Consider the following 18,379-nt stretch of genomic DNA (forward strand, 5'->3'; position numbering starts at 1 on the left):
TAAACTGGGGTAGAAGATTATTCTAGTTAATAGTATTAAACTGTTTGAGTGATATGTTGTTCATAGAATAAATAATCTGGGGGAATGGATTGTGTGGTGTACTTATGCCAGATTTCAGTGTTATCTAGTGAAATTAAAATGCAAGAGAACAATTTATGTTTCTGAGATATTTTATTATTTTACTGAAACTGTCCATTGTTCATGATAATACACAATGACTAATAAAAAACATTTAAAAACATCAAAACATTTAAAAGAAATACAGGTCAATTGCCATTGAAAGTGTTGGTGTTGAACATCTCTGGTAAAGCTTTGACAACAACAACAACAACAACAACAACAACAACAATAATAATAATAATAATAATTTCTATTAACAGCTACATATAAAACAACACGACATGAAATAAGACAATAAAATACAGCATTTTTTCACTTGCACAGTGACAACTGTTAATAAATTCATCTGATATTAAGTACTCCTAAAATTCAGAAGAGATATAATGACCATTGAGTCTGTCCAAAACTTTAAAAAGCAAGATTTTAAAAAGTCTTTCCGAACACGGAAACAGTAGATACTACTGGCTGGCTTTCTCCACAGGATTTTACATTAATCTTTATTACAGTAACATCACTATCACAGTAGTGACATACGGTAAACATTTTGTCCCTTAACTAGGACACAGAGTAATGGAAGACAGCGTTGTCTGCTGCACTAATGATAAATAACATTAAACATTTATAAAAATGTAAGATTTATAAAAATGTATAATAATAATAATAATAATAATAATAATAATAATAATAATAAATTAAAAAAGAAGGTTTGAACAAAGAAAAAGTTCATAATGTGAGTACATAATGTAAAACAGCAGAGGTCATTTTCAATCTGCATTGACCAATTCACATTCAATACTCAACAAAAAAAGGCCTTTCTTTTCAATACAAATCTAACAAATCTCTGACGCTCTGCAAGAAAATGTTCACCACAGTATGTACACAGAATTAGTCAATATCCACAATTAAATAAATAAATACATAAATATATAAATACATGACATAAATAAATAATTTAAATAATAAAACATGAAGCAAAATATCTAACTGTAGGACTTGTGGGTGATTTGCGAGAGGGAGGGGAGGGGGGTTTAGGGGTTGGGGGGAGGAGGCTGCGATGGGGGGTTTTCCTACTGGTTTCAGGGTGGCACAGATGACCAGGGCAGATATCCTATGTTCTCAAAGGGAGAACACCCCCATGGTTAAAAACGCAAACACAAGCCTGCCTCAGACACCGGGTGCTTTTGAAGCTTCTGACCTAGCTGGATCTGCGGCGTCGTCGTTGCAGAACCCTGGAGAATCAGCACAGACAGCGCTGTTGAGGACGCTAGCTCGCTAGCTGCCCGATGGCCTGGAACGGCCTCCCGAAGTCCCGAAGAGAGTTTTGTCACGGTGGAAATGCTGCCGGGGAAATTCTGTCCAATCTTAACCGAAAAGGACCGATGTATGTGCAGGTCCTTGTATGAGGCCACCTGATTCAACCATTGAACTAATCACGGTTTTCAATCGAGACCTTGATTAGTAGAATGAGGTGTCGTAGTGCTGGGCTAAAATAAAAACCTGCACCCACACCAGCGCTTTTTGGTAGCGATTGGACACCCCTGACCTGGAGTGACGTAACTGGTGAAGACGCAGTGGTATAAACCCTGACAGTCTGCAGATTGTCCTCCATGGTCATTAACCATCGACTCAGCTGTCCCAAACTGACAGAGGACGGGCCCAACAGATATACTCCAGCCTTTCAAATGGCACTGAAAATGGGAATGATGTAAAAAAAAATTAAAAAATTTTAAACCGAAAAAAAAAACCCACTGAAGCGATGAGATGGTCGTTCAGCTGGAACTCCCAGGACAACGGACACAGGTGGGCGAGCTCAGCACCTCGCTGCCGATTTGGCCAGACCAATGTTGCGCAGGCTGCGGTAGACGTCCTGAGAGAAGGACAGGAGCTGGGACAGGACCACGTCCGCGGCCACCTGCACCTCGTACTCCTTGGTGAGACGGGAGGACAGCCCCGAGCCTCCGTACTGCACCCCCTGCTTCAGCTGGGCCAGCTCCTGCATCTGTCAAACACACACGACACGTGCACACGCTGTCAACATGCATGCCCTCCACCAGCCTTCACGAGCAGGGCTGCCTACTCAGCCTCAGCACAGACTGATGCAGTATGCAACACAGAGTTGGCTCCTGGCATGAACACTGTATGTGGTCATTCAGGGCCACAACCATCCCTGGGCCGCACAGTTCAGGAAATGTTTCTGGATTTTTAAAAACTATATTTTAATAGTGCCGTATTCAGGGGTGCGAATAGCATTTTTGATGCGATTATTCTTTGTGCCAGTTTCCTGGTCCGCGATCGCCAGCTCTGATGCAACAATCAATCTGTTTGTATGTCTGTATGTCTGTCTGCCTGCCTGACAGCATGCCTTACCTTGAGTACATGAGTCAGGAGGTCTCTGATGTCAATTAGCAGGTCTGTCACCTTCTCCGGGTTGGAAATGCGATCACGGATTGCACTGAGCAAGTCCTGGTAGAGCTGCAGCCCCTCGTACATGCGGTTCAGACACAGTTCCTGCAGGAAAATAATGCATGGTCAGCTTTGCTAAGCGACCACATCCATGCTCGTCCCAAAGCAGGCATTATTCTCTCTCATTACAAAGGACAGGACAGAGCAGGGTACAGGTGCCATCACCCGAGGGCTACACAACCTGTAGTCACATATCATAAATGTAGAAAGAACTCAGACATACTCCAATAAATATAAATATATTTTAGATTTGATAGGTATGGAGATGGTTTTGCAAGCACACATAGCACACCAAATAACACAAACATGCACATACATATGCACACACACACACCGATGTCCACGCATGTGCACACACACACACACACACATACACGCATACACACACATGCACACACACACACGCACACACACAGACACATAATGCTACTCACCATGTCAAAATCAGCAGACAGAGCCATTAGAGTGGGGGAGGGAGGGATTCCCAGGGTAGACACTATGTACTCCAGGTTTGGAGCAGAAGAGTCGAGGCTCAAGGCCTAGGAGAGCAAGCAATAGCCACCGTTACCTTGACAACATAGATGCATCCAGAAATGCTGACTCGGCAAAACATCAGTGGCAGTCCAAATCAGATATAACTTTTGCCTTTGCACACACGCACGCACACACACACACAGAGGAAACAGCAATTTCAGATTTTCAGGTGAACATCCCTCAAACGGAGAATCTGATCTGTACAATAAAAACCATTGACTGTCTTCCTGTAAAATCAAATTGTTATTGCAGTTTGAAATTTTCATGATTTACAAATATAATTTTTTGAACATGTCCTGCCCTAGACTTTGGCCTTAATTAGTGCAATTAATGGCCTTGCTTGGTCAATTGTTTCCGAAGACACAGAGAAAGCTGCATTCAGAAATTATATTTGGCATATGGATAAAGAGATGGTCTTGTAATCTAAAGGTCACTAGTTCAGTTCCCAGGTAGGACTCAGCTGTTGTACCCTTGAGCAAGGAACTTAACCTGCATTGCTTCAGTATATAACAAGTATAAGTCTGCTAAATGCCTGTAATGTGATGTAACGGACCTTCAGATTCCATTGCTTGTGTTTGGCCAGCTGTGGCCTGTAAGCTTGTACAGACACAGTTTACTAGCTTAATATAGTGAACCATTCACACAACTAAATTTCCATTGGTTTGAATGACACATGTCCAAGCTTAAGCTTCAACGGGAAACCTCAGCTCAATTAAGCTTAGATGTGATGTCAGTTTACAAGTTTAGTTTACTGATAAATTTGTGGTTTGAAGGTTTACAAAACCCAAAAAGTGATATTTTTATCATTTAAAAATATTTTTTTTGAAATCCGACCATTTTTTGTCCAGTCGTTCTGGTTTCTACTAGCCTACCAGTAGAGTTAGCTTAAGATGACAAACTGTGTAGCTGTTAGGCAGAATGCAGCAGGCCCGCAGCACTGATAATTATCTTTATCAGGACAAAAAATCCTAATTCTACTCACGATTGCTTCTGATCAGCACAACTCCATTCTTACATGGCTTTTTAAAAATTCAGAATTGCTTACAGCCAACTTTAAACTGCATCAACGCAGAAATTTGTACCCCACATCACTTACCCATGACTTCTTCACTTCGGGGATGTCGCACTGGACCTTGTAGACCAGACTACTGCAGTTCTTGACGGTTTTCTGGAATTCGGAGTTCTCCATGGGAAGGCCAATCTTACCAGAGCACTTTTGAAGCGGCGCAGAACGAGCCAGGAGAGCCAGCACGCAGAGCAGCGATAGGACTACCGGAGGGAACAAATTCTGATCAGCAAACCTCTACAAAGGCAGAACGTTCCTAATTCAGGATCAGGAAGGGAGGAATGCAGTTTGGCAGGAAGCGATGCCTCGAGAATGTCTACAAATTACGCACAACCCGTGAAACTGCGGATCAACCTGGATGTTTTGACTGCTGGATTATATTTGAAGGGAGACAGAGCAAACTATTTTGGAAAATGCATTCCGTATGCTCCCCCAAAGTCTCAATAGGCTGCACATGACCTTTTTTGAGAGGAGTTTATGACACAGGCTAAACTAGTCTACCTGGTTTAGTTTAATAACACTCAAACTTCCTGAATACTAGATTTGTCTTCCCTCCACGGGATGCTCACACTTGAGTCCTAAATGAACACCCAGAAGTGTCAGGAACAGGCTAGTCACAATAACAATTATGTGTTATCCCATACGACTGTCCAGAACAGTACACTTTATTTCACAAAAAGAAACAAACAAAACGACATATTTATCGAGTGGAGTGAAGGTTCAAAAAAATGTTGGTTTTTTTTGCGAGTTTGAAGCGAAAAAGAAAACTACTTACTGTAGATGGTGTGCATTCTGTCTGAGCCTAACCGCCTGTGTAAGGATAGGGAACGTGAAACTATTCTAAATGATTGGAATGGGAGATTTGTTTACTATTTATACTTTAAATGAATCAATCAAAACGGGAAGTTCCAACTAATGTGTTGAAATTTCGCCTTACGCATGACGAGCTTACCGTCATGATTTTAAATGCGCACGTTTCTTGGCTAGTTTTTCTTTTTTTTTCTTTTTTTTTGTTGGATAAACTGTTTTTATTTCTAAGCCTTACCTTCAGGCGGGGTTTTACGAGGGATTCACCTGTATACCCGAGGTTTGGAGCATTGTGGGTTGTTGCGCGTGGTTTACAGGGCGGTTTCGGTGTCGTTACTGTGATATCACTGGATTCATGTGGATATAGCAGCGTAAATTTATGGATTTATTTAGAGCCTTCACATTATTTATTTATTTATTTATTTATTTATTTATTCATTAGAGGGGTGGGGGGTTAATCTACGTTATCACATTGGATAGCATGTCAAAAACAAATAATGAAATCGATTTCCAGTTGTTCTCTATTATAAATGCTTTTCACGAATCCAATCTCCTCAAGTTCTGTAATAATTTAAATTACAGAACATTTAATACGTTGGGCACACCTGATTAATCAAAAACACCTGGGAAGAAATTTGTTCCAAACAATACAGTGCCCTAAAAATTGGGGGGGGGGGGGGGGGGGGGACTTTGCGCTGTAATTTCTACATGGTGAAATCAAGTGCATAAATGACCCTTAAGTCAAAGCTGAGAATGTAACCACATGTGAATTGTTTGATTACAAATCGAAAATTTTGGAATACAGAGCCAAATCAAGAAAAAAATGTCCAATTATCCCAAACATTATACACTGTATATGTGATTGCTGCAGATGCATCAATTCATAACATTGTTTGAAACATTTGGGCATTAATGGGTTAATGTGTTTGTATTATTTTTGAGTATTTGTACAATCAAGATTTATTCTGACCAAATAGTGTTAATATCAATTTTGAAGAAGTGACAGTAGGCTAATTGTTTCTGATTTATGTATTGTGATGTTTCTGTATGTAATGTAACTCTTTAGATGTGTTACAATAACGGAGATCAATCTTGATTTCATTCAAATTTTCCACGTAGTCCATGCATAGATGTGGGAACAAAATATGTTTTTCTGGTTTTCTGTCCACATTTGCTAAAAGTGTCTGACACCATTCTCTAATCTTGGAACAAGCCAGCATGACCTCACCACAATGTAACGGTGACGGTCTGCTTTCAAAGCTATTGAACAATCCAATGGATCCTGTACTAGGCCATTTACAACCCGATGACTGGCAAGGGCTCCCATGAAAAATAAACTCACATATCAATGAGATTCACTAGGATAAATAAACGGGGGAAAAAAGTTGTCTTTTGAGGCATCTCTTTGTCAGCATCTTTGGAATCAATGACAGAAAAATCATGCAGTTGTGACAGTTGAATCAGTTTCCTGTTAAGCAACGCACAGTGGCAGTTTAGTGTATTGGCTTTGAAAGAGGAAAGACTTTCCTGAATTGATTTGTTGGTGTAGCTTCACTTTTTCTTCACAATTTCTTCAACGGAAATAACAATGCTGAATCTACTGGGCATATTAGAAATGTGATTATCAAGTATTTTACTTGATCTGGACTGAAAGTTTGTGAGCTGCAACCAATATTTCTGTGAATATTACACAAGTGATGATTTGTCGCTCCTATAACTCACTGTTCTCGTTCACGCTTGCAAAATACTTTTTCCTTGACTGTGAATGATTTCCCGTGACCACTGACATCAATTTGTCAGTGAAATACCTAGATTGCAATGGAATGGATGTCAGGCCTTACAATTTAGCATGTGAAAGACAATACAAAATATTACAAAGTACACTAAATACACTCTGGTGTTGGGTATTCCTAGGTTCAAAACAATTTGGGATGTATTTTTCAAACTGGGATTTCCAAACATTCTAGAAAATATATTCTGCAAACGACAAGTTGCTTCCAATCTTAAGTTGACCCTTTCGTAAGCATATATAGGTCTTTCTGATGACTTTGAGAGCTTTTGAGGGTATTCACTGGCAAAAGCTGACAGAATCTTCTAGAAGCACAAGATTGTTGTGAAGAATATGAATCTTTACTTCCACATTACTCCAACGCCCACACTGGGCTATTAAAATTTTAATTATTTTACTAATAAAGCAGAACAAAGAGGTCTGAAACTGGCTTAAATATATACTATAATATAATATACTATAATCGCTATAATACACATTTTTCTTTTGATTACAGAAAGTCTGCTGTGATCTGCCATGTTGAATTCCCAGTATGCTGTCACATATTTTCATTTCCATAATTATTTTTTCTCATTTCGCAATCACCGGTGTATTATAAAGATTGCTATAGATCAATTTTAAAGGGCCATAAGCTGTATTGGAATAATCATATTAAACATTCTCAGCCATTTTGAATATTTTGTCAAATTCTTAAATAGTCCTTGCGAACTGTAAGATTTCATTATTTCATTTGAATTTCTAGCAATACATAATTCTAAAACAAATCACGCTCAACACCTGCAAATTACTCATGTTAGAGTAATACTCTGTCAAGCTAGCTGACAGCAATTTGCACAGACTAAAATAAATACTAAACAAACTAAAAACTAATAAATTGTACTCCATCCAATTTTATTACGGCTTCATAACTCTGCTGAATTTTGTTAAGGCATGAGCCATTAAAAATGGGAAAAATTAAGAAAAAATTAAGGTAGTAATATAGACAATTCTGCATCTATATCAGGCTATATAGGTAATATTCATGAGGATGAGCAGACCAATCAGGGTGCAAAACATCGACGCAGTGTGCATGTGCAAGTATGTCCCTTTAGCTAAACAGATCCAACTGCCAAGACGTTTTTTCTGAATATAAAAATGTGTTGCTCCTCCGACCCACAACATGCCACCGTTTCTTGATGGGTGAAAGTTGGCAGATTTGCAGAGTCATTTTTCTATAGTAACAGATTTACAGAAGTCCACTTCCACAACAGGAAACATTTTTTGGCTTAATCGCAACTTAATTTTTCGCAATTGTGCTATTCGGTTAATTCCAAAAAATAAAAGTCAGAGTCCCGAGTGTGAAAAAGTGTTTAGACATGAAGACTTGAACCAAACAGTAGTGGGAAAGGCCTTTTAATAATCATCTTGTGCAAATGTGGAGGATGTGGTTTGCAAATGTAAATACAGAATCAGCCATTTAAAAAATACTTTACCAAAACCATGAAATTGAGAAGTCACTCAGCACAAGTCACTCTGAAAGTGTCTTATGCAAGATGCAGAATACACCGTCAGGGCCAGAAACCACTCTGTAACAGGTAGCTGTCTGCTGGACTACTGCATCTTCACATTTCAGAAGCCAAATCATCTGTCCGTTTCACTTTCTTTTAATTAATAAATGATAGTTAATAAATCGGCTTGTATTCTGAAGAATGACAGCTGTCACTGCAGGCAACCTCCACAGTGTGATGACAAAGATGATAACCAGGTACGTGGGGTGGGGTGGGGGGGTGGTGCCCATCTTGCTGCTCTTCCGTTGTTCAAGGAAAGCTGTCATCGTCATCCTCAGCCATCTCCTTGGCAAATTCCAGGTCCTGCTGCTCTCTCTCCCGACGTTCCTATGGAGAAAAACGCACACGGCATTTCAAGCGGGGGTGGGGGGGGTGTATGCTATTTCCTTTGACTTCACAGGGTTAGTGGTATACCTGTAAGGCGGTTTAGAGAAGTGTGCTACTTACTAGACCTCCAAAAGAAACCAGACTTTACTGTGCTGACAGGGAGTCAGCAGGTGTGATAAAGAGACAGTGCTCAGTTACAAAACATCCTACTGGATCAGCACTATGTAAAACTTAGGTTCTAAACAATACAGTGTAATCAGTTTTTTTAATTTTTTTAATTTTTTTTATTTAGAGCCATGTTGGCATCTAAGGCCATTTCATGGCAAGAACATGGTAATGATAACATTTTAATATATAAAAAGTAGAAATTGATCAATAGAAAACCAGAAAATTAAATAAAACCTACATAAGATGTTTCAAATGTATTTGTGATAACAGCTCTAAAATTCTTTCAGGGGACACCTTGTTAAAAACATTCATGGAACTTCCTGATAAAAACAGTTGCCTTGTGGCATTAAAGGTAGGGCAGTTCAGTAAATTGTGCTTGATAGTCAAGGGAACAGTGTAATCAGTGTAATCATGTTTTGTATTGTTGGAAAGCTGATGCCATGGGGAACAAGGAGGTGTCTTTGGTGGTGGGGTGCTGACTACAGATCTTGATACCTATTGGTCAGTGCCCAGCCAGTTACAAAGGTTAACCTGGTGTGATATGCTTACCAAGATCATTGATACAAGCAGGATCATTGATCTGTTTTATCATAATTGTGTCTTACTTTGATGACTTGGTGTTTTGGTTTGATCTTTTTGCATATGAGGGGAAGCGTACAATGGTACGGGGAGACTCGTCAACAGGGTTTCCTGTACATCACATGCGTATAGCCATTCCACCACTCACATTTTCAAAGGACTGTGGGAACTTGGATTGCCAGTCAACTAAGCATACAACCTGTGATTCATATTATCTTCTTTGCAATACTGCCATCTTGTGGTTTGCTCCAACAGCTGCATCTAAACACTCAATTTAGTGGAAATTCTCCAAAAAAGACAGCTGGAAACTTCACAAAGCACTAATGTACAGAACTGTGTCTTTACAAGAGTCGCTTTTTGTACTGTGTAAAAGCTTAGGAACATACCTCTGCAGATTCAAGGTCCTTATTGTAGGATTTTGGTGGAAATCTCATCGCCTATGGTAGGAAAAGCACAATGGCAGTGGTTACTGTGTTTTTCTCAGTTTAAGTGCTTCTCCTGTACAATCAATATTACACACAACAGCCTGCTCAGGTTTTCCAATACAATCAATATTACACACAACAGCCTGAATATTACACACAACAGCCTGCTCAGGTTTTCCAATACAATCAATATTACACACAACAGCCTGCTCAGGTTTTCCAATACAATCAATATTACACACAACAGCCTGCTCAGGTTTTCCAATACAATCAATATTACACACAACAGCCTGCTCAGGTTTTCCAATACAATCAATATTACACACAACAGCCTGAATATTACACACAACAGCCTGCTCAGGTTTTCCAATACAATCAATATTACACACAACAGCCTGCTGACAAACGTCACTGGTCTGGCACTGGTTTAGCATGTTTATGAGTAGTGATCTCACAAACAATAGGAGTACGGGGGTTCTCCCCCAAAAGCATCTTTCTCTTGGTAGCACAGAAATTGATAATGTGATTCTATTCACGCATATAACCAGTACATTATAATCTGGCAATAAGGAAGGGCCAGAAATGCATTCCTTTTACAGGAACTACACATTTTGGTACGATCTAACAAAATGATCCATCAAACAAATTCAGAACTAAAACCAAAATGACAACTCAGAGGCCCAAGTTCCACCTTCAAAATGTCACATTCGTGACCAGAGCAGAGTTAAAATAATTTATTAGCTCACAACTTAATCCTGAAACCCTCACACATACTGAGGATAAACAAATAACAGGTGCTTGAAGAAATCTCCTTGTGCACAGCAGAATTAATAAAGAGCTATGCTGAACACTCATTCACATTTGATCCATGAGCAAATACATTTCTGTACAACAGAATGACAGATTCCACTCCACATCTTTTGAATGGCAATAGAAGTAAAACTAGTGGGCCTGTCACGTTAAGACACACAAGCAGACAAATGTGTATTTGTTTTTGATTCAAATACTTTTCTGTCCTCTGTTGATCTTGCCTGGTGTAATTGAGCCTGCCAATATGACCAAAAGGCGGGGTCTGCACTTTTTGAGAGTATTTCATTGGTTCCAATACACCAGGCAAGATCAGTAAAGCGTAGAAAAGTATTTGAATCCAAAACAAATACGTATCTGACCCAGGTCTGCACACAATCGGCTATTTACCTTGACAGACATGTTGTGAATATCCAAGCAGAAGGAGATTCTCTGGTGGAAGGCCAGTTGTGGTTCTCTGGTACCATAGATGTCCATGGTCTCTTTGGACTGGACGTAGCCTTTCTCGTGGTTGATGCTAGCTTCAATCACGCCATCGCGGATTGCCTGTGTGGAAAGAGGGGGCGGGGCTGGGGTGAGCTTGTTCTGTGGATGGGCCGGGGAGGGCACTTCGCGGAGGGGGAGACCCTTCCCGTTACCTTGGCGACGATGAACTCGGCATCCTCCGGGCTGTCCAGCTGCAGCTTCTGGGCGATGTCCGCCAGCGAGATGCGCGAGTATGACAGGCTGATCATCCGTACGCCTGCGAACGGAAAGGAAGGAAGCCGTCACCCGCCGCCCGCCCGTTACTAACCAAAGCGCCCCATTTCCTGCTCCAGGACAGCGGCTACTTAGATAAGCCGCACCTTCTCAGGTCCAAACCAAACCGTGCCCGTGTGGACCGGGGCCGGTAGCGCCATAGGGTGATGTGCGAGTACGGGAGGGTTTAGTCGGTTAGGGGTCTGCGGTCATTGCTATATAGCACCCCCTGCTGGTTGAATGGGCACCCAATGACTGCATATTAAAGCTGCATATAAAGGTCTTCCTCAGACTCCACCCTGTACTCTCTGCTGATAATAACTGCGCTCCAACATGTCTGTGGATTAATGCCCCCAATACAGGACGTCCAATACAACAGCAGACGGGAAAATATGACTTGCCACTCCTGTTCACATTTGGGTATTGAGAGGGGGTGGCACGAGGGTGGTAAGTAGCTAGCAATCTTTTCATAGACAAAGCCTACAGTAGTGGAGAACTGCTGTGGTAGGGCAGCAAAACTCAACAGCAGCTATTAGCACAATCCCATTCGGTTGTCTCTGCTACAAGCGACTGGATAGTTTCCCTTTACAAATCATTTCTAGTGTGTTTTGTCTCACGTGCAAGTTTTTACGTGTTGTTCAACCGTTACCTATGTCTATACAAACTGCTGTTCACTTGTAACCTGTGTCTATACTGACTGCTGTTAACCTGTACCCAGTAGCTATACTGACTGCTGTTCACCTGTTTTGATGACATTGTGTCTGAGGCGGATGATGAGGGTGTAGGTGCCGTCGGTCTGGAACTTCTCGCCGAACTGCTCCAGGACCTGGTTGAACTTGGCCAGGTTGCCAGTTCTCACCGCTGCAGAGGGGGAAAGAGGAACGGAGGACAGTGTTAAGGAGCAGCTCGTTCCCCGAGCGTCGGAGCGAGCGGCGCAGGGAGGAGAGAGCAGTACCCTGGGTCAGCAGGAAGTAGGGCATGAGCGACCTCTTCAGTGAGGGCTGGCGGAACTGCAGACGGTCCGGGATCTCTCCCAGCAGCAGCTCCACCACGATCAGGAGCTTGTGAACCTGCGGGGACCCCCAGATGGACGAGAGAAAGCGTCATCGCAGTTGGCATTTTATTAAAGATAACACATAAAACAATCAGGAACGACACTGTGTACACATCTATCTGCAGGTTATGCACTTAAGTTATGCACTTACTGTAAGTCGGTTTGGAAAAAATCGGCTGCCAAATTAATGTATTGTAATGTATTGTAATGTAATGCAGGTAATGCTTATGTGCTCCTTGTGGATTTGGAGGCTGACCGTCTGTTTGAAGCCCACAGCGGTGTGCTGAGGAGCCTTCCTCAGGGCGTTAGTCAGAGTCCTCCTCGCCTCCGAGTATTCCAGCTGGATGGCCTTAATGCGACCTGAGGGGGGGAGAGAGAGAGAGAGAGAGGGAGAGGGAGAGGGAGAGGGAGAGAGGGGGGGAGAAGGAGAGCAAGAAAGGACAAACAATTACATGTTAATATCACTCAAACCAAACACCCACTGTTTTGGCAGAAAATTCTCTCACCCATGCAGTACCGTTTTTCTCACTTGTGCAGTACTGTGTTTCTCACCTGTGTAGTACTGTTTCTCTCACCCGTGCAGTACTGTTTTACTAACCTGTGCAGTATTGTGTTTCCCACCTGTGCAGCACTGTTTTTCTCACCTGTGCAGTACTGTTTTTCTCACCTGTGCAGCACTGTTTTACTCACCTGTGTAGTAGAGGTAGCGGGCCCACTCGTTGTTGTTGGCCAGCTCTGGGAAGATGGACTTGGACACCAGCTTCTCGGCCTGGTCGTACAGGTTGAACTGCAGGTAGTTCCGCAGCAGCAGGTTGAGCAGCGTGGCCTGGCCGTCCGCATCGTGCCGCAGGGTGGCGGTCCGCAGGCGGGTGTGCAAGAAGCTGAGGGAGAGGTGGATGCTGGGAGATTTACGCCACGCACCAATATCCACTATCCTGAAATCCACTACATCAATGAAACTCCTAACTGTTCTCTTTCAAAAGCTCTGGAAAAGAGCATCTCCTAAACACCTGTAATGCAATCTAGCTAGTGTAGTGTAATATAATGTAGTGTAGTCTACTGTAGTCTAGTGTAATGTAGTGTCATGTAATGTTGCGTAATGTAAGGTAATGTAATGTAATGAAGTGTAATGTAATGTAATGACCCAATAAGCCATCACAGCAGCTGACAGCAGCCTACCTGCGCACTGTGTCCAGTTGGTTGAGGAACTCGTAGACGCGGGAGTGGTAGTAGTAACACTTGGCAGCCACCAGGTCCAGGGCCCGACGGTTCTGGGAGCTGATCTTCTGCAGGAGGTCATCCGACACCTTCTGAGCCTGGGGGGGGCATGGGGGGGAAGGAGGAACAAACACACACATCCATTTATCTCAATCTGTTCTTGGCCTTATTACAGATAGCGTAGAAAGACTCTCAGAAATAACACTCCAGATGTAAAGCAGTTTGATCCAGTCCGGGTTTTACGGAAATCAGATGAGCGTGGTGGATAGAAGCCTCCAACAGGTGAGTTCAAGTCCTTACATTCACTTTTTTCTAAGACGCGGAATGGCTGAAAGTATATATTATATATTTATATACACAGGAGTGCTTATAATGATGCACCAAATGTGAGGTGCCTGCTGAAATTACAAATTAAATTTTGGTGCCCCAAATCTAATTTAATGCAACCTTCATATCAGTGGCAGTTGCAAATACTATTTTGTGTTGATTTATTCCATACATGCACTATATGTGCACATGTCAATATTATTGAATGTAGTGTCATTACAAAATTCTACTGTCGGTCACATCTTTTAGTAACCACACCTCTTGACCACGTCATGACTTGGAAAGTGAAAGTGTTCTTGATGATGTACTGGGTGCAATTTTTATTTTATTTTTAATCTCCAGCTTGGGTTCCTGAATAGCAGGAGGACCAGCCTCAGTCGTTTCAGGCCAGATGAGCAGATCCCTCTCTCCGACGCTCACCTCCGTGTAGCGCTTGTTGTTCGTGAGGTAGACCAGCAGGAGGAGCTGCAGGTAGGCCTCCACCTCAGGCAGCAGCGGGGTGGCGGCGGCCTTCCCCGTCCGGGGGCGGAACTGCACGTCACCGTCCGCGTCCATTGGCTGGGGGAGGGACAAGAGGTGGTGACCAGGATGCTAAGTGATGCTCCAACACGAACAGCGAAATGTGTCCGACAAACAAGAGGCATTTCCTAACAGCTGCCCATGCGCACTATCCAAATGCTTCGACTGAAATTCTACCATTGAAACCGCTTTCAGAAACATGCTATGCCAGATGTGTCCACAAACTAATTTCAGACTGAAAGTACTCAGATGTACTGGGATCAAAGGCAATATTTTGAGAAATTGAGATACCTGTGTGAGCATGTTAGTCATATTGACTAACTGCCCTTTTCACTTGTCGTGTGAGTGAACAGGCTATCCTGCCAGGCTGAAAAAAACTGGACTGCTCTGGGTCGAAATGAGGATGTCTGTGAATAACTGAAGCTAATCTTCACATCTCCTGCACAAAGCCCCAGTCTTGATGGCAAAACAAGTCACTGACAGAGACTACCAAGCAGATCTTCAGTTCTCCCAAAACTTTGCTAACTTAGGGCTCGGAGCACTCCTGGTAAAAACAGTATTATACTGTATTATGTATTTACTACTGTTTGAGCTAGGATCGCCATGACTTAGCATCAGCACTGTTTGTTGCGTAATCACACAAGCAAGCCTGCTACAGTAAGTGCCTGAATGTGATAGACCAGCTCGATGCTCAATGACGTGGTTTGGCTCTGACTGTTGCTGCAGGAGGAGACTCACCTCTTCTAAGAAGCCGAGCAGGAACTCCTTGCCCGCGGCGTTGGACGTGTAGAATCCGGAGATGGCCTTGTGCAGCACGTTGAGATTGAGTCTGCGGCTGGTAGAGGGCAGCGCACGGAGAGCACGCAGCACGAACCGGGGCTCCTTCCCTGACACCGCCTTCTCGATCTGCTTCACATGCTCTTTGATATCTGCAACAGAGGAGAGAAGCACCGACTCGCAACTTTACACCGCTCCGCTAGCCATCTTCCGTAGTTTTAAATGCAAGAGTTAAATGAGTATCTATGGTTTTCAATTCGAGAGATCAGTAGCTCGAAAGTCACCGTTAATATAGCCCATTTTAATTCATTTTTCGTCGTTCTAAAGACATTCCTTTATCTGCCATTCTTATAATTTTACGGTGAGCTGCTCAGACAACACTAGTTAGCTGTTTGCTTTTAAATCTGAAGTTTATTCAAGTAAATTTAACTTAGCTATACGATACAGTGACCATACATCACTTGCACACTTTCCACGATATAATGCAGGTACTGAATAGTTAGCGAGGCAAATCAGGGAGATAATTACTATGCTGTAGCAATTCTAGATCACATTTAGTTAGATAACTAGTAGTAATTAGCTGGCTGCACGCTTTCGCTCAAGTGTCATTTTGTGTTGACAGATCGATCATACTAGTAAATTAACTGATATATGTGACGTTATCAAACAAGCGACTGGCTTGAAAGTCACAACAACAGCTAGCTAATTCAGTCTGAGAATGTATGCAGCCATTTCACGTCAAATTACCTTCAAGTGTGAGCGTGTCCAGCTCCTTGTGCGGCTTTCCCGCAGTAGCTGCGTCCTCCTCCGGCATCTCCACATCCTGCGGCTCGGGGCCCGACTCTTTTTGCTTCTCAGGCTTTGAATCCCTTGGTTTTTCGCGGCGCTTCGCTGCGGTTTCCTTCATGCTGCTTATTCGGTTAAATATACTGTTAAACTTTAATGTTAATATATAATTGTTAGCTATTGATAGCTAACGTCAATGTTTGTTTTGTTTTGTGAAACTCACTTACTACAATGACTGGCAACTATCTTTGATTCGCAGGGCATTGTGGGGACTAGGCAATACTAGCCGAGGTAAGGGATCATTCTCAGCTAGGCCAGAGTGCAAGATGGCGGATATACTGCATAGATTTGCACGGCACTAAAATTCAATTGGATAATAAATACTGCCTCCCATTAAAGATCGCACTCTATATTTGGAATAAAACTGACTTACAGTCAATGAATAAGAACGTTACATGCTAACTGCAATTAGGCGTAACAAAAACAAAAAAAAAAAAAAAAAAAACAATATCAATAAACCAAAACAGCTCCACTGGTTTACCTTTATGTATTGTAAATAGCTCATCCACTGTGTATGAGAAAACAGAGATGTTGAATTGTTTTAACAAACATTTTGTTTCATCAGGTTTTCTATTTGGTCAAGTTACAGACGCTTTGGTATTTTAGGATTATCAGGATGTCAAACCTATTAAAACTGATCACGAGTTTAACTTCACACCTTTCTCTGTTGATGAAATGCGTAATGTGTAAGATCTAAATAAAAGAAAATGTGCAGGGCATGACAGTCTGGAACCCTATTTTTATTCTCAGCTGATTTTATTGCAGAACCTCTGACCCATATTTGAATCTTACTCTGATTTGCAATAAAATCCCAAAAATTAGGAAAAAGCTTGTGTTCTTCTCCTGTTAAAAGGGGGAAAACCATCACATCTAAATAATTAGAGGCCAATAGCACAACTATCAGCTATAAGGTTTGGAGACACCAGTAAGCAACCAACAAAATGAGTTCTGATACAGCAATACTATTTAATCAACATTTCAATTTGGTTTCAGAAAATATATCAGCACCACCACTGCAGCTGACGAGGTAGTGAATGGTATCATTGATGCGTCTGATAAAAAGTGGCAATGTATTTCATGTTTCATTGATTTATTTAAAGCCTTTTTTCCCCACACTGTAGACCATGAAATGATGACAGAGAAACGGATCAGTATCAATCAATCAGCCTTTATTTAGAACATTTCATACAAATTTGCAACACAATGTGCTGAACACAAAAATGAAAATAAAGAACTTAAAAATCAGGTGATCCATAAAAGTTCATAAAAGATAAGATAAAAAAATTAATATAATGATTTAAAAATATGATTACAAAAGAATATGGATGGACTAACTAAAAGCAATGCTAAAAAGGTAAGTCTTGAAAATATTTCTGAAAGTGTCCACAGATGCAGAACCCTACAGTCCCTCTGGCAATCTGTTCCAAAGGCTAGGGCCAAACTGAATTCCCCCTCACTTCTCTTGGCCCCAACCCTATGGAACAGTCAGAAGGACAGTACCAGAGGACCTCAGGGATCTGCCGGGCACATACTTTAAAAGCATATCTGCTGAATAGGGTTGGTGCAATACCATTAAGTGATTTCAGTACTGGATTGTCTGACCATGTAATTGGATGGTTTTGTTCCTGTCTTACACAGAGAACTCAATGTGTTCAGGGAGATGGTCTTTTTCTGATGTTTTATTTATCCACAAGGGGGTGCCACAAGGCTCATTGTTGGGTCCTTCTATATGCGTAAATAATTTAGGACAAAATCGTCCTTCTGCAAACATGCATCTTTATGCTGATGATACTGTAGTTTACTGTGGTGCTTCCAATTTGGCAAAAGCTTTGGAGAACCTACAAGTTTCTTTTAAAATACTAGAATTCCAACTGCAACTGCTGAAATTGGTTTTAAAAGCAGACAAAACTAAAATGATCAACTGTGAATGATCTCGTTCCTATAAAAACTTCTCAAGGTTCACTAATTGAGGCTGTTATAATACAGCTAATAATTATATTAATATCTGGTATTTTAGTATTCTGCTATTATATGAATGCTAAAGTGGACAGAAATATGTTTCTACCACATGTGACTTCTGGTATTCATGGATCCTTATATTCATATTTCTTATAATTCACTGATGATCAGAAAACAAACAAAGCCAAAGCTTTGCGTGCATTTTTAATAGCACTTTAAGAACATGCTCATCTAAAAGGTACCTAGCATCATCAGTATTTATTACCCAGAGCATAGAGAACCATACATTGATGGTGTAGAGCTTCTAGA

General features: G+C 41.5%; 2 protein-coding genes across 2 annotated transcripts; both read right to left on the reverse strand.

Moving 5' to 3' along the window:
- Positions 1 to 1,148: 1,148 nt before the first annotated feature.
- On the reverse strand, positions 1,149 to 5,494 carry LOC118217223 (granulocyte colony-stimulating factor-like). The gene is made up of 5 exons (XM_035399075.1): positions 4,959 to 5,494; positions 4,214 to 4,386; positions 3,018 to 3,122; positions 2,488 to 2,628; positions 1,149 to 2,119 (listed from the first exon to the last, which is right to left on the reverse strand). The coding sequence occupies exons 1-5, from the start codon at positions 4,972 to 4,974 to the stop codon at positions 1,931 to 1,933; spliced, it is 624 nt and encodes a 207-aa protein (XP_035254966.1). The 5' UTR covers positions 4,975 to 5,494; the 3' UTR covers positions 1,149 to 1,930.
- Positions 5,495 to 8,155: 2,661 nt separating this feature from the next.
- On the reverse strand, positions 8,156 to 16,343 carry LOC118217415 (26S proteasome non-ATPase regulatory subunit 3-like). Its single transcript, XM_035399381.1, has 12 exons — positions 16,013 to 16,343; positions 15,227 to 15,417; positions 14,390 to 14,527; positions 13,604 to 13,740; positions 13,115 to 13,305; positions 12,681 to 12,784; positions 12,326 to 12,440; positions 12,112 to 12,231; positions 11,271 to 11,374; positions 11,023 to 11,178; positions 9,787 to 9,837; positions 8,156 to 8,653 (listed from the first exon to the last, which is right to left on the reverse strand). The coding sequence occupies exons 1-12, from the start codon at positions 16,170 to 16,172 to the stop codon at positions 8,576 to 8,578; spliced, it is 1,545 nt and encodes a 514-aa protein (XP_035255272.1). The 5' UTR covers positions 16,173 to 16,343; the 3' UTR covers positions 8,156 to 8,575.
- Between the last annotated feature and the right edge of the window lie 2,036 nt (positions 16,344 to 18,379).

The sequence above is a fragment of the Anguilla anguilla genome, chromosome 17, assembly GCF_013347855.1.
Source record: "Anguilla anguilla isolate fAngAng1 chromosome 17, fAngAng1.pri, whole genome shotgun sequence".
Classification (NCBI taxonomy): domain Eukaryota; kingdom Metazoa; phylum Chordata; class Actinopteri; order Anguilliformes; family Anguillidae; genus Anguilla; species Anguilla anguilla.

What these genes read in the sequence shown, in the direction of transcription:
- LOC118217223 (XM_035399075.1), bottom strand. An exon ending in CCGAAGTGAAGAAGTCATGG is followed by an intron (nt 3,123 to 4,213) that starts GTAAGTGATGTG and finishes TTGCTCTCCTAG; the next exon opens with GCCTTGAGCCTCGACTCTTC. An exon ending in TGTCTGCTGATTTTGACATG is followed by an intron (nt 2,629 to 3,017) that starts GTGAGTAGCATT and finishes ATTTTCCTGCAG; the next exon opens with GAACTGTGTCTGAACCGCAT.
- LOC118217415 (XM_035399381.1), bottom strand. Translation starts at nt 16,172, where the DNA reads ATGAAGGAAACCGCAGCGAAGCGCCGCGAAAAACCAAGGGATTCAAAG. An exon ending in ACACAATGTCATCAAAACAG is followed by an intron (nt 11,375 to 12,111) that starts GTGAACAGCAGT and finishes TTCCGTTCGCAG; the next exon opens with GCGTACGGATGATCAGCCTG. An exon ending in AGGACCTTGAATCTGCAGAG is followed by an intron (nt 8,654 to 9,786) that starts GTATGTTCCTAA and finishes TTTTCTCCATAG; the next exon opens with GAACGTCGGGAGAGAGAGCA.